Raw genomic sequence first — 12,846 nt, 5'->3', positions numbered from 1 at the left:
ATACTGTATCCCAAACTGAGGGTGGGGAAGAGAATGGTTATTAAATAAAAACAATTCCTAGGTCTAGTGGAGAACATTATTTTTTGTCTTTTAACCTGGTAAGAGCCCTATAATTTTCTTTCTAGGGTCACATCTCTTCCTTTCTCAATGTGTTTCAGATGTAGCTGATGTCTTCCCAGGCTTTAGATATATGACCCAGGCCCCAAATTAGAGCACTCATTCTCCTGACCAGTGACTGGTTCAGGAATGTAAACAGGACCAAGCTGTCTAATGAGTTTATTAGTTGAACTAGTAAAGGTATTTTTTCCACTGTTGTTACTGATATATCAGGATATAAACCTAGAGTGCCCAGTGGCTACTTTGTCAACTTTTGGAAAGAGTTTGCCCAAGAAAGAGGCTGCACAGAAAAAAATGATATTCAGGATGAAACTGTGCACTGTCAACTAGGCATGGTGGTGCACGCCTGTAATCCCTGTAGCTTGGGAGGCTGAGGCAGGAGAATCCCAAGTTCAAAGCCAGCCTCAGCAACTCAGTGAGGCACTAAGTAACTCAGTGAGACCCTGTCTTTAAATAAAATATGAAAAAGAGCTTGGGGATGTGGCTCAGTAGTTAAGCACCCCTGGGTTTAATACCTGATACCAAAAAAAAAAAAAAAGTGTGCACTGTGTTACAACTTGAATCTAGCTATCATTGTGCTTGGCGTTTTCATTAAGTGGACCAATTAAATTCTTTTTTTTCTTTTTTTTTTTTAGTTAACTACTTTGATTTGATTTTCTTAGTTATAACTGTAGTCTACTACACTGAATATTGGATAAAATTCTGGGCTGCATGGGGGGGGTTCTTGGAATGTAAAATAAACATTGAGCCTTGTCTGAATTATTTGTGGATGTTGCTGCTGCTCTTGCCATGAGTGGCTGCTTGCTCTGAGACGATGGCACTGCCACAGATCATGTGGGAATGATTCTGAACCACAAATCTAGAAGTGGATTCTACTTCCCATTTAGCTACTTCTTAGAGGTAAGATCTTGGCAAATCACTATTATAACTCATTGAGACTTGTTCCTTCTCTAAATGAAATATAATTATCTAACTCAAGAAGTATTTATGGCTGGGTGTGGTGGTACATACTTATAATCCCAGAGGTTCAGGAGGCTGAGGCAGGAGGATCAAGAGTTAAAAGCCAGCCCCAGCAACTTATTGAGGCCTTATGTGGATATGACTAAGCGGTTAAATGCCCCTGGGTTCAATCCTGGTACCCCTCCCACCCCTGCAAAAAAAAAAAAAAAAAAAAAAAAAGAAGAGAGTTATGTAGATCAAATGCTAGTTTCCCAACTTTTCCGCTTTTTCATACTCTTGCTGAGTTATTTTTTGCATCCTTGGGTATTACCACAACACTCAGTACAATCTTGTCAAAATGCTCTTTAATAGAGTTCACCTCTGGTGTCCCCACACCAATGCTGGTTGCACAGTTGGCAGGGATTCCTGAATCCAGACAAAGAGGTCCCGCAGGTCAAGGGTTTATGGTAGGGCAGTCCATTCCACCCCTTTGCCCTTCACTTCCCTGCCTGGAAACTTCCTGGACATTGCAGAAGAGCTCTGGGGAAGAGAGGAAGACACAGCTCAGTGATAGAGTGCTTGTCTAGTGTGTGCAAGATCCTGAATTCAATCCCTGGTAAAACATGCAGCCCCCATGGACCTCTAGGGGGACACTGCTGAGGCAGTCTGAGGTTGAACATCTACCCTGGGAATATGTAGAGCCTTTCACAGCTGGCCAGGAGCAGGTGCCTAGGGACTTTTTGCTGAGTGAATAATAGGAATTGGGGGTGCTTGATTCTGGTTGTCTGCAACAAAGGTTGGACAAAAGGTTCCTGAGGCCATGACACTCTTTCACTCCCCCCACCCCTGCCATTTGTGGGTCACAGAAAAGGTCTTTCTAAGAACCACCAAGCCTGTAGTCCCAATGGAACAAAACTATCACTGGGTAAGAGCTAAGCAAGAAAAGGCTATCTCTCCTTATACACTCTTGTTCATTCATTCAACCAACACTCATGACCTGGCACTCTGAACATGAGAGCAGTGGAGAAGAACTTCAGAGAGCCTTGTAGGACAAAACCACCCAAAATCCTCCAAAGACCTCCAGGAAGCCCTATGTGAAGGGGGAGGTAGATGAGTAGATGAAATTTGGGGCACATGGGAGATTTTAGTGGTCCAAGCAATCTGGATATCTGTCTCTATCCCAATCCTAAGATCAGACTGAGGACCCTGGGGGTCTGAGTATGGGGGAAGAGGTGTTAAGACATACTTATCAGGTGTGATAGCACATACCTGTAATCCCAGTGACTCTGGAGGATGAGGCAGAAGGATCTCAAGTTCAAGGCCAGACTCAGCAATGTAGCAAGGCCCTAAGTAACTTAGCAAGGATCTGTCTCAAGAGATAAAGTGATAAAAGGCCTCTGGGTTCAACCCCCCCCACCCTGACTCCCCGCCAAAAAAAAAAAAAAAGATGGATACGCTAGATCCAATAGCAACATGTCCCCAAACCCCAGGTCTGTTAAGTTGTATTCTGGCTCAAAGAAGAGATTCTTTATTTGAATGATTCAGTGACCAAGAGAGCATAAGCACACATACACACATACCCACGCACAATATGCAAAGGCATTTCACAGGTAGGGGATAGGAAGTGAGAGAGGGGGCCACAAAAGCAGCTGGAGGCTTCTTTAACCCAATGAAGGGGGCTTCAGATGGAGACACTCCCTGGAATTCTTGTTCGAAAGCTATAAGAAAAAATGCACTCCTAGTGAAGTCCCAGGCCACAAATCACAGCAGAGTTAGAGAAATCTGGGTTTGAGGCCTGGAAAAATCTATAGATTTTCCTCACTGTAGAAACCTGTATCAGCTCCCCATTTTTTTTCCTGGAGACCTATGACTCCCTGGTACTCAAGGATCTCCCCACGGGTAAGGGAAGGATAGCACCACAGCCGCCTGGTGTGGGGTGGTCTATAGGGGAAATGGGCTCCACAGGGCCGTGGGGCAGCAGTGAACTTATCAGCTGGCTGGCATGTGACAGTTTGCCTTTCAAAGCACAGAATCCTCAAGGAAGGTGGCAGGGGGGGACTTTCCCACATGACCGAGTGTTGGAGCACCTCTGATGGGAGGTGAAGGTTCTCATTGGAGCTTTCCATGGTCCCACTGGGTATGGAAGCCTCCTCCGGCTTCAGCTTGTCATTAGCTGCTACAAATCCTTAGCACCATTCAGGAACTGTGGAAATGGGCAGGAGGGACAGCAAGACTCTGCTGTGACTGTGTCAGTGCTCCAGGAAGGAGATGTCACACTTGGCAGAAACCTGTATAGTTGGCCAGCATCTGACTCCAGGCTCAAGAGAGCCTGCATATTTTGCAGAGAGGGGGAGTGTCACATTGGCTCTAAGCTCGCATGTGGTGTCCATTTCCACCTACTGTCTCCTGCCCTGGCAAATCTGCATGAAGACTACAGGAGATGTCTGGAGCTGAGGGACAACTCTGTTTTTTAGCTGTAAGAACTGACCCCAAACTGACCTTTAGAGAAAAAGCAGGTGCTGGGGCCACAGGACGTGAGGCCCAGTAGGGCTGAGGAAGAGGAAAAACCATCCTCCAATCTACCACCCACATCATCTGCTTCCCTGTCATGACCAACAGGACCCATACCACAGGGTGGAGCGGGTGCGGGTTTGCCTGGACCTATCAGAGGCTGTCTGTGGCCCAATTCTTCCTCTGGGCTACTTATTCTCCTACTGTAAGAAAGGAGGAAGAGGGAGCCAGGGGCTGACCACAGTCATAGGAAGCTGGCTCTTGGCTGGTCCAGTGTAGAGTGCTAGACAGAAACCTCTAGTCTTCTAAGGTGCTTGAGTCTTTCTGAGTGGGTTGCCTTTGTACTGGAATCTGGCCCAAGGGTGATACCATTGTTTTTGGTGACCTGAAATGAGAACCAACAAAGCACAGGGTCAGTGTATGGCATGCTGTTAATGAGGTGTAAGTCCCTTATTCTAATGGTAGCATGGCTCTTCAAGTACCTGGGAAGAGGAAGCAGGGCGGCTTTCCTTTACAAGGTCTGCTGAATGCAGGACAGGATGGATGGTGCACACTTTCCATTATCCTGTTTCATTCTTTTGGTAATTCTGAATCCCCATTTTACACACAAGTAAACTAAAGTTCAGAAAATTTAAAGGGCTGGCCCAAAGTAAGTTTTTTAGTGGTAGATTCAGGACTGCAGCCCATGCCCTTCCACTATACCAAACCATTTACTCTGCCTACTTGGCCTGGATACTTACCCTACCAACCTTATTCCACACCATTCTCCCCCTCACATTCAATCAAATGTGGCTCTCCTGTCACTCTCTAACCCATTTTCTAGGGACATAGTACCACTTGATATTGCCTCACTTGTTTATGGATTTGTTTAGGATCTGTTTCTATTTCTAGAGGGAGGAACCAAAGTATCAGAGACAACACTGGTCTTGGTGCCTATTGTATCCCCAGTCTCTAAAACAGAGCCCAGCACATAATAGGTGTTGAGTAAATATTTGTTGAATAAATCAAAGTCTACCTTTAATAGATACAACTTATTGGCACTAGCACTTCACATATATCTTCCTCTTTTTGTGTACTGGGGATTGAACTCAGGGGCACTTGACTACTGAGCCAGCCCTATTTTGTATTTTATTTAAAGACAGGGTCTGAGTTTCTTAGTGCCTTGCTTTTTGCTAAAGCTGGCTTTGAACTTGCACTCCTCCTGTCTCAGTCTCCCGAGCTGTGGGGATTACAAGTGTGTGCCACCATGCCTGGCCACTTCACATATTTCTAATCCTCACCCAGACAGTAATGTGAGGCTGGTGAGTTCCACTTGGTAGTGACGGAGCAAAACAAATGGGGTTTGCAGTTAAATACCAAGTATGAATCCTTGGTCTAATTCCAAGTAACTATGTGATCTTGGGCAAGTCACTTAAGGTAAGTGATATTTGGCTTCCTCTGGTTGAAAATGAAGGGGATGTCCTACTTTTGAGCTGTTGAGAATTTAATGAGATGTAAGTGTTTATTTGTTCAACACATTAGAGCTTTAAACTTGCAGAAGAAATAGAGACTCAGAGAGGTTTATTGACTTGCCCAAGGCCACTCAGCTGAGAAGTTTAGGAACAGAACTATAAAACCATAATTTTCTAGTTTGAGTCACTTCAGGACAAGCCTCTGGCTGACTCTAGGTTGTTTACTGAAACTACCACTAGTCACACTGCAAGATATGCTGAAACGCTATTTGAGTGCCAGGCTAGGATTCTGGGGCTTGTATCAAGTCTGTATCTAAGATAAGTCCCAAGAGTTCTCCAAATTAAAGATTTACCTACAGATAAGGAGGAAGATCTGTTATAGTGTGGGAGAGGAAATTCTGGGCAGAGTAGAGGACCAAAGATATTTTTTATTCCAACACTCTGTATTACTTCTACCTTTAATTCATTTGGCTCAGTGAGCAATGCACAATCAACACCAAAGTCAAAGCAATCATTTCAGCAGATTTTCTGGCCTGGCACTCAATTTCCTCTTGTATAAAATGGGGATTATGATGACCATTCGAGAAGGTTATGTTATAGCACATTGTTTACACTATACATTTCCCTTTAGAGGGGGAGGGACAGAAGCACACTGGCATTCCTGGCTAGGACCTGTCCTCTTCATATCACATGGTACCATGACCTCCCCCTCAGCGTCATGTGCTGGGAGGAACACAATGTGAATCAGACAGGTTTTAGTTTGAATCACGGCCCTGACTCACCACATCATTTTGAATGTTGGTTGCCTATATCTGTAAAATGAGAGTAATAACTCCTTCCTTCCAAGGTTGTTATGAGGATAACATGAGAAAATTTGCTTTGCATATGGCCCACAACAGAACAGAGGTTCAATGAATGCTATTCACGTTCAAGATGATCATCACTATGTTCACCTGTTCAACCCACTTATCACAATTTTTTGAGGGGTGGGGAGGTGGAGCTGGGAGTAGAACCCAGAACCTTACATTTGCTAGTCAAGTACTCTATCACTACATCCCTAGCCCCACTCAGCACAATTTTTGTTGATTGTTCATTTGCTTAGTTTGTGTCCTCCCATTAGAATGTAAGGTCATAAGAATAGGTACTGAGTCTGTTTTGGGGCAACCATTGGGTATTCAATAAACACTTGGTCACCTAGTGAAAGAATCTAGTCCTATCTGGTAATAACCTATAGAGGGAGCTCCTGCTGCAGAATTGATGGTGTAAAGACAAGGGTCTTCAGGCTAATTGGGGGGAAAAAAATCACACTTCTCTGTGGTCGGTTGTTACAGATCAGGAAAAGGGTACTCATAGGGGACCACAACAGAAATCATCTATGATTCTCTACAAAATCCTTCAGCCTAGTTGGTCCAAAGACTAGGGAGAAGCTGATGGAAGAAGTAGTTGATGGAAGAGGAGACACTTTTTCCTGTTAACTGATTTGTCTTATGTTGACTGAGATTACCAGAGTTCTGCTTAAACCTGGGACTACCTGGCTTTGTTCTGACTTAAAAAGCCTGGGCTCCTGCTGCAGACCTTTGAATTTCAAAAATGGTTACTCACTGGTTCTTGTGTTTGAAGCCGCTGACATGAGCTTGGTACTGTTCTATGGAGTTCAGCACTATCTTACACGTCTTGCAGGGGTAGCCCTTTCCAGCTGAAACACACATCAAAATCAAGATATTTAGTTATCCAATAAGAAGTGACTGGGGACTGTTGCTTTTTGGAGTGAGTGCAAATGCCCTTCTGAGGACTGATGGGTTGGGGGTGAACAGAGTGGCCCAGATGAGAAACCCAGAGGCCACAGTGTGGAGGAGGTAGCCTGGGTGCCTATGTCCTCCCTATAGAACCTTATTTTCCTATGTTGCCAGCGCCAGCAAAAAGCCCACCTCAGGTGTGGTCGTGCATGCCTGTGATCACAGTGCCTCGAGAGGCTGAGGCAGGAGGATTACAAGTTCAGAGCCAGTCTTAGCAACTCAGGGAGGTGCTAAGCAACTCAGTGAGACCCTGTCTCTAAATACAATACAAAGTAGGACTGGGGATGTGGTTGAGTGCTCCTGAGTTCAATCCCTGGTATCAAAAAAAAAAAAAAAAAAAAAAAAAAAAGCCCACCTAGACTGTTGAGTAAATAAAAGAATGACAGAACAAAGAGGTGACACTTGGTGTTAACTATTTTTCCTACCTTGACTGTGCTAAGTGGCCTTTTTAAGTATGCCCTTCACCATGGACCTCCGGGAAGGTGCCACTTTTCTTGAGCTTGCAATAACAGTAATTAATGAGCATATCTGTTATGAAAACCCATCTGTCTTTTTACCTTGGGGCTCACAGATACCCTGTCTCCCTATCAGGGCTGCTCCAGTGACAGAGTGGCCTTCCTCCATATGGCCTAACAGTAAATGAGGAGCCGAGATATTACTTGACTCCTGGTTCTATCTTTATGTGATTTGGCTAAATCCCTTCATTTCTCTAATCCTTAGCTTTTCTCAACTGCAAACCAACTGCATTACAATTCATAATCCTGGTGCTTACAATAAAATAGCTACTCTTTAACAAATGCCTGACATAGGCATGCATTTTATATAATGTTTACTTTGCATAATGATCCTGTAAGAATTATAACTGTGGGCTGGGGATGTGGCTCAAGTGGTAGCACGCTCGCCTGGCATGCGTGCGACCCGGGTTCGATCCTCAGCACCACATACAAACAAAGATATTGTGTCTACTGAAAACTAAAAAATAAATATTAAAAAAAAGAATTATAACTTTATTTATTTATTTTATGGTACTAGGTATTGAATCCAGGGTTGCTTTACCACTAAGCTGTTTCTGGCTACTAGTTCCATGCAGGGGTCAATACAGACCATGACTCTCCAGCAGCCACAAACAACGCCAGTCAGAAAGTGCTGGAGGAGACCCAGGGCCTCCCCAGTCCTTTTAATTTTTTATTTTGAGACAAGTCATAGAAGTGGCCTTGAACTTGTGATCCTCCTGCCTCAGTTTCCCAATCTGCTGGGATTATAGGCATGTGCCACTGTGCCTGGCATAACCGTCATTTTGTAGATGGCAAAATTAAGGTAGAGTCACATGCCCAGGAGCACAGAGTTAGTTAAGTGGCAAACACAGGCTTGGTTGATTACAAAGGTTTACTGATTCTAGAATGCCAGGTGTTAACTGTTGTAAGACAAGCAGCTGTACACACAACTTGAAGGCCCTGGTGGCTCTGATACCATCTGCTACCTTGAAGTCTCACAGCTTTGAGGTGAGGTCACCTAGGTTCAAATCTCAGTTCTACCATTTGTTACCTGTGGGACTACAGGCCAGTTACCTAACCTCTCTGAGATTTGTTTTCCTCATGCATACATAAGAGAGGCTCCTCTAAGACTCAGGTTCCTGACCTATAAAATGGGGTGGATATTAGTACCAACTATATGAGGTTATTATGATAATTTAAATAAAATTGTCTGGGCTGGGATTGTGGCTCAGTGGTAGAGCACATGCCTAGCATGTGTGAGGCATTAGGTTTGATTCTCAGCACTGCATATAAATAAATAAATAAAATAAAGGTTCATCAACACCTAAATAAAAGTATCTGGCACATAGTGCTCAATAAATCTGAGCTTCCCCCTGCCTTTTGGTATTGGGGATTGAACCCAGGTATGCTTTTCCTCTGAGCTATCCCCAGCTCTTTTTATTTTATTTTTCGGTACTGGCAATTGAAGTCAGAGGCACTCAACCACTAAGCCATGTCCTCAGCTCTATTTCGTATTTTATTTAGAGACAGGGTCTTATTGAGTGGCTAGTGTCTCGCTTTTTGCTGAGGCTGGCTTTGAACTTGCAATCCTGCTACCTCAGCCTCCTGAGATACTGGGATTACAGGTGTGCACCACTGCACCTGGCTTGTTTTTTGAGACAGGGTCTCATTAAGTTGCTAAGGCTGGCCTTGAACTTGTGATCCTTCTGCCCCAGCCTTCTGAGTCATTGGGATTACAGGTGTGTGCCACCATGCCAGGACCAAATGTATGCTTTTGTCACTGTTACTGTTCTACTCTTATAGGCTCTGTGAGTCATGCTGGCAAAGAGGGAGAGGCAGAAGGTATCTTTTTTTTTTTTCTTTTAGTTGTAGATGGACACAATATCTTTATTTATTTTTATGTGGTGCTGAGGATGGAACCCAGTGCCTTACACATGCTAGGCAAGCGCTCCACCACTGAGCCACAACCCCAGCCCCCAGAGAGTATCTGAAAAGATTTCCATGGCAGCTGCAGCTCTTGACAACATAGACAATGTCCTTTACTCTAGCAGTTAACCAATGTTCCTAGTTACATATGTTTCCTTTATATCTTCAAGCATACCTGGAAGACATATCCCTTTAAAGTATGCAAAGGAGAAAACAATTGCAATAAGAATTTAAGTCCTTTCTAGACATTTAAGGTCAGTATCATGGTTCACCATCTTCAAGGAAAACACACTATAAGGGACTAGCAGAACCACTCTTCCCTCAAGGTCAGGGGTGGGACCTGGAGTGGTGTGGGGTTGACAACCACCACTGGTGCACAGATTACAAAGCTCACTCTCTTTCTTTCTTTCTTTTTTTTTTTTCAGAGCCAGGAATAGAACCTAGGGCCTCATGCATGCTGGGAAAGTGCTCTCGACCATTTAGCTACAATCTCAGTTCACAAAGCCTACTACCTGTTAAACATCAGACACCATGCTAGAAGTTTGTGTATTTATGTCTTTGGGTTTATATACCATGCAAGTGAGATGGTTATTTCCATTTTCCAGAGTAAGAAGCATTCTTAGAGAAGTTTAGGGGTTTATGTGGAGTCAGAGCAGAACTTGCCCTCTGCAAAGCCCCTCTGGACTCTCCTGTGTTCCCTTGGAGGAACAAGATCTCAACACACTATTTGCTTATCTGTAAGCTACATTCAAATTATTATTTGGGGCAACTGTAGAATTTATTAGAACTTCTAAAACAAGATTTGCCCAGTATATACATTAAGTGAATTTCCAGTTGCTTGTTTTACATGTCCAATATTCTGGTTTACCTGTATGATTTTATGAAGTATAAGTTGCTAGAGTAACTTTTTGTTTTTGGTACCAGGGATTGGACTCACTGAGCTACATCCCCTTTTGTTTTTTATTTTGAGACAGAGTCTGGCTAAGTTGTTTAGGGACTTGCTAAATTGCTGAGGCTGGCTTGCAACTTGTGATCCTCTTGCCTCAGCCTCCTGAGCTCCTGGGATTGCAAGGTGAAACACCATGCCTGGCTCTAGAGCTGATTTTTTTTTTTTTTTTTTTTTTTTTGGTGGTGCTGGGAATTGAACTCAGGGTCTTTTGAATGCTAGGCAGGCACTCTACCAACTGAGCTATAACCCCAGCCATAGAGCTGATTTTTTTTTTTTTTTAAGAAAGAGTGAGGGGGAGAGAGAGAGAGAGAATTTTGATATTTATTTTATAGTTATCGGCGGACACAACATCTTTGTTTTGTATGTGGTGCTGAGGATCGAACCCGGGCCACACACATGCCAGGCGAGCGCACTACCGCTTGAGCCACATCCCCAGCCCCTAGAGCTGATTTTTAAACATGGTTTATTTAGAAAAGACTATAGCAGAAGAATGTCACTTGTCTTAAGTCGATGGAAGTCTTTCTCCCACCCTACTTCCTTCTCTACTATTACCTTTCTTTTTTTTTTTTTAAGTTGTAGTCAGACAGAATACCTTTATTTATTTATTTATTTTTATGTGGTGCTGAGGATTGAACCGGGGCCTGGCACATGTTAGGCGAGTGCTGTACCGCTGAGCCACAACCCCAGCCCTCTACTGTTACCTTTATTTTCTCTTGCCCTTTACTAACATGCCTCTTGAAAGAGCTGTCTGTACTTTTCTGTACTTGTTTCTCCATTTCCTTGTCTCTCAACCACTTTGTCACCTACCCATTACATACAAAGACATGAATAGTCTTTCTGAGGCCAACAGTGGCTTCTGTGTATCTTAATTTAATGGACAAAATGAATACTTATTAGGCCTCCTCATATCTGACAGAACTAGCAATTGCTCCCTTCTTCAAATTCTCTCAGCTTTGGCTTTTTTTTTTTTTTTTAAAGAGAGAGTGAGAGAGGAGAGAGAGAGAGAGAATTTTTTAATATTTATTTTTTAGTTTTCGGCGGACACAACATCTTTGTTTGTATGTGGTGCTGAGGATCGAACCCAGGCCGCATGCATGCCAGGCGAGCGCGCTACCGCTTGAGCCACATCCCCAGCCCTCAGCTTTAGCTTTTGACATTTGAATTTTCTCCTCTGGTTGTTCCTTCTCAGCATCTTTTTTCCATCTTCCCCCCTCCCCTCTAGTACTGGGGATGATACCCCGGGCCTTGTGCATACTAGACAAAAGCTCCGCACTGAGCTACATTCCCAGCTGTGCTACCTTCTCTTGAACCTACCATTTAATACTGGCATCCCAGAGGGCTCCATCCTCTTTTTCTTTCTTTCTCTCATTTTCTTCTTTATTATTATGATTTTATTATGATTGAACTTGAAGTCACATGAGCACTAACAAGCTAACATTCCCCCACTTAGCTACCCCCCCATCCCTTTTAATGTTGAGAATTGAACTCGGGGCCCGATGCATTCTAGGCAAGCCCTCTACCTTTGAGCTACATTCCCAGCCCTTTTTATTTTGAGACAGGGTCTCACTAAGTTGCCCAAGATGGCCTCAAACTTGCGATCCTCCTGTCTCAGCCTCTTAAGTAGCTGGGATTACAGGTATATACTACAGCACTTGGTAATCTAAATCATTTTATGCGTATGTGTGTGTGCGTGTGTGTGTATGTGTGTGTGGTGCTGGGAATTGAACCCAGGGCCTTGTGCATGTGAGGCAAGCACTCTACCAACTGAGCTATATCCCCAGCCCTCTAAACCATTTTTAAGTGTATAGTTTTGTGGTGTCAAGCATACTCACACTGTTGTTCAAGTAATCTCTAAAACTCTTTCATCTTGTAAAACTGAAGCTCTACACCCATTAAACAACTCCCCACTTTCCTTTGCCCCCTGCCCCCACCATTCTATATACTTTTGTTCCCATGAGTCTGATTACTCTAGATGCCTCACTTAAGTGAAATCATACAATATTTGTCCTTTTGTGACTGACTTATTTCATTTAGCATACTGTCTTCAAGGTTCCTCCATGTTGTCGTCAGAATTTCCAAAGGGCTCAATCTTAGATCCTCAGTTACATCTCTCTCTAAACTCTGTAAAGACCTGGGGTACATGCCTGTAATTCCAGCCACTTGGATGGCAGGCTGAGGCAGGAGGATCATAATTTTGAGAATAGCCTCAACAACTTACTGAGACCCTGGTTTTAATATAAAAATCTTAAAAAGGGTTGGGGATGTGTCTTGGTGATAGAAGGCCTCTGGTCAATCTCTTGTACCGAAACAAAAGCAAACACCAAAACAAAACATAAAAATAAAGAAAAAAAAACTCAAAATGAAACAAAACAAAACCTCTATAAGGGATTTCATTTATTCCCCTGACTTGTAATTATTATTAGGCTAAAACATGACATTATCGATAGTTTCTAACCTACAGAAACAGTGACTTCATGTGGCTCAACCTAACATAATGAGAAGAGAAACTTTTCTTTCTTTCTCTATCCTTTGAGCTCCAGAACTGTATGTCCAACTGCCTCTTCAGTATCTGTGATGTCTCATAGGCCTCTTAAGCTCAAGTTGACAAAACATAGTAATGGATCTAATATCTTAAGATTACATCTTGGCACCACCCTTCTTAC

General features: G+C 43.4%; 1 protein-coding gene across 7 annotated transcripts in view; it reads right to left on the bottom strand.

The window, feature by feature from the left end:
* Positions 1-12,846, bottom strand: part of ZNF346 (zinc finger protein 346) — a 66,583-nt gene that overhangs the window by 9,092 nt on the left and 44,645 nt on the right. For 4 of the 7 annotated variants that reach the window (XM_081279431.1, XM_081279426.1, XM_081279430.1 and 1 more), the window contains exons 6-7: positions 6,621-6,714; positions 3,658-3,952 (exon numbers count right to left, since the gene is read on the bottom strand). In XM_081279431.1, coding sequence (XP_081135557.1) covers positions 3,865-3,952; positions 6,621-6,714 — 182 coding nt within the window. In that variant the 3' untranslated portion in view covers positions 3,658-3,864. Of the gene's footprint in view, positions 1-1,318; positions 1,597-3,657; positions 3,953-6,620; positions 6,715-12,846 lie in introns of those variants that run through there. The other 3 variants (XM_081279428.1, XR_014020416.1, XM_081279429.1) reach the window with 2 other exon arrangements.

The sequence above is a fragment of the Spermophilus citellus genome, assembly GCF_964194105.1.
Source record: "Spermophilus citellus genome assembly, chromosome: 1".
In the NCBI taxonomy this organism is placed as follows: Eukaryota; Metazoa; Chordata; class Mammalia; order Rodentia; family Sciuridae; genus Spermophilus; species Spermophilus citellus.
The sequence above is the reverse complement of the archived record's forward strand: the minus strand, read 5'-3'. Positions and strand labels throughout refer to the sequence as shown.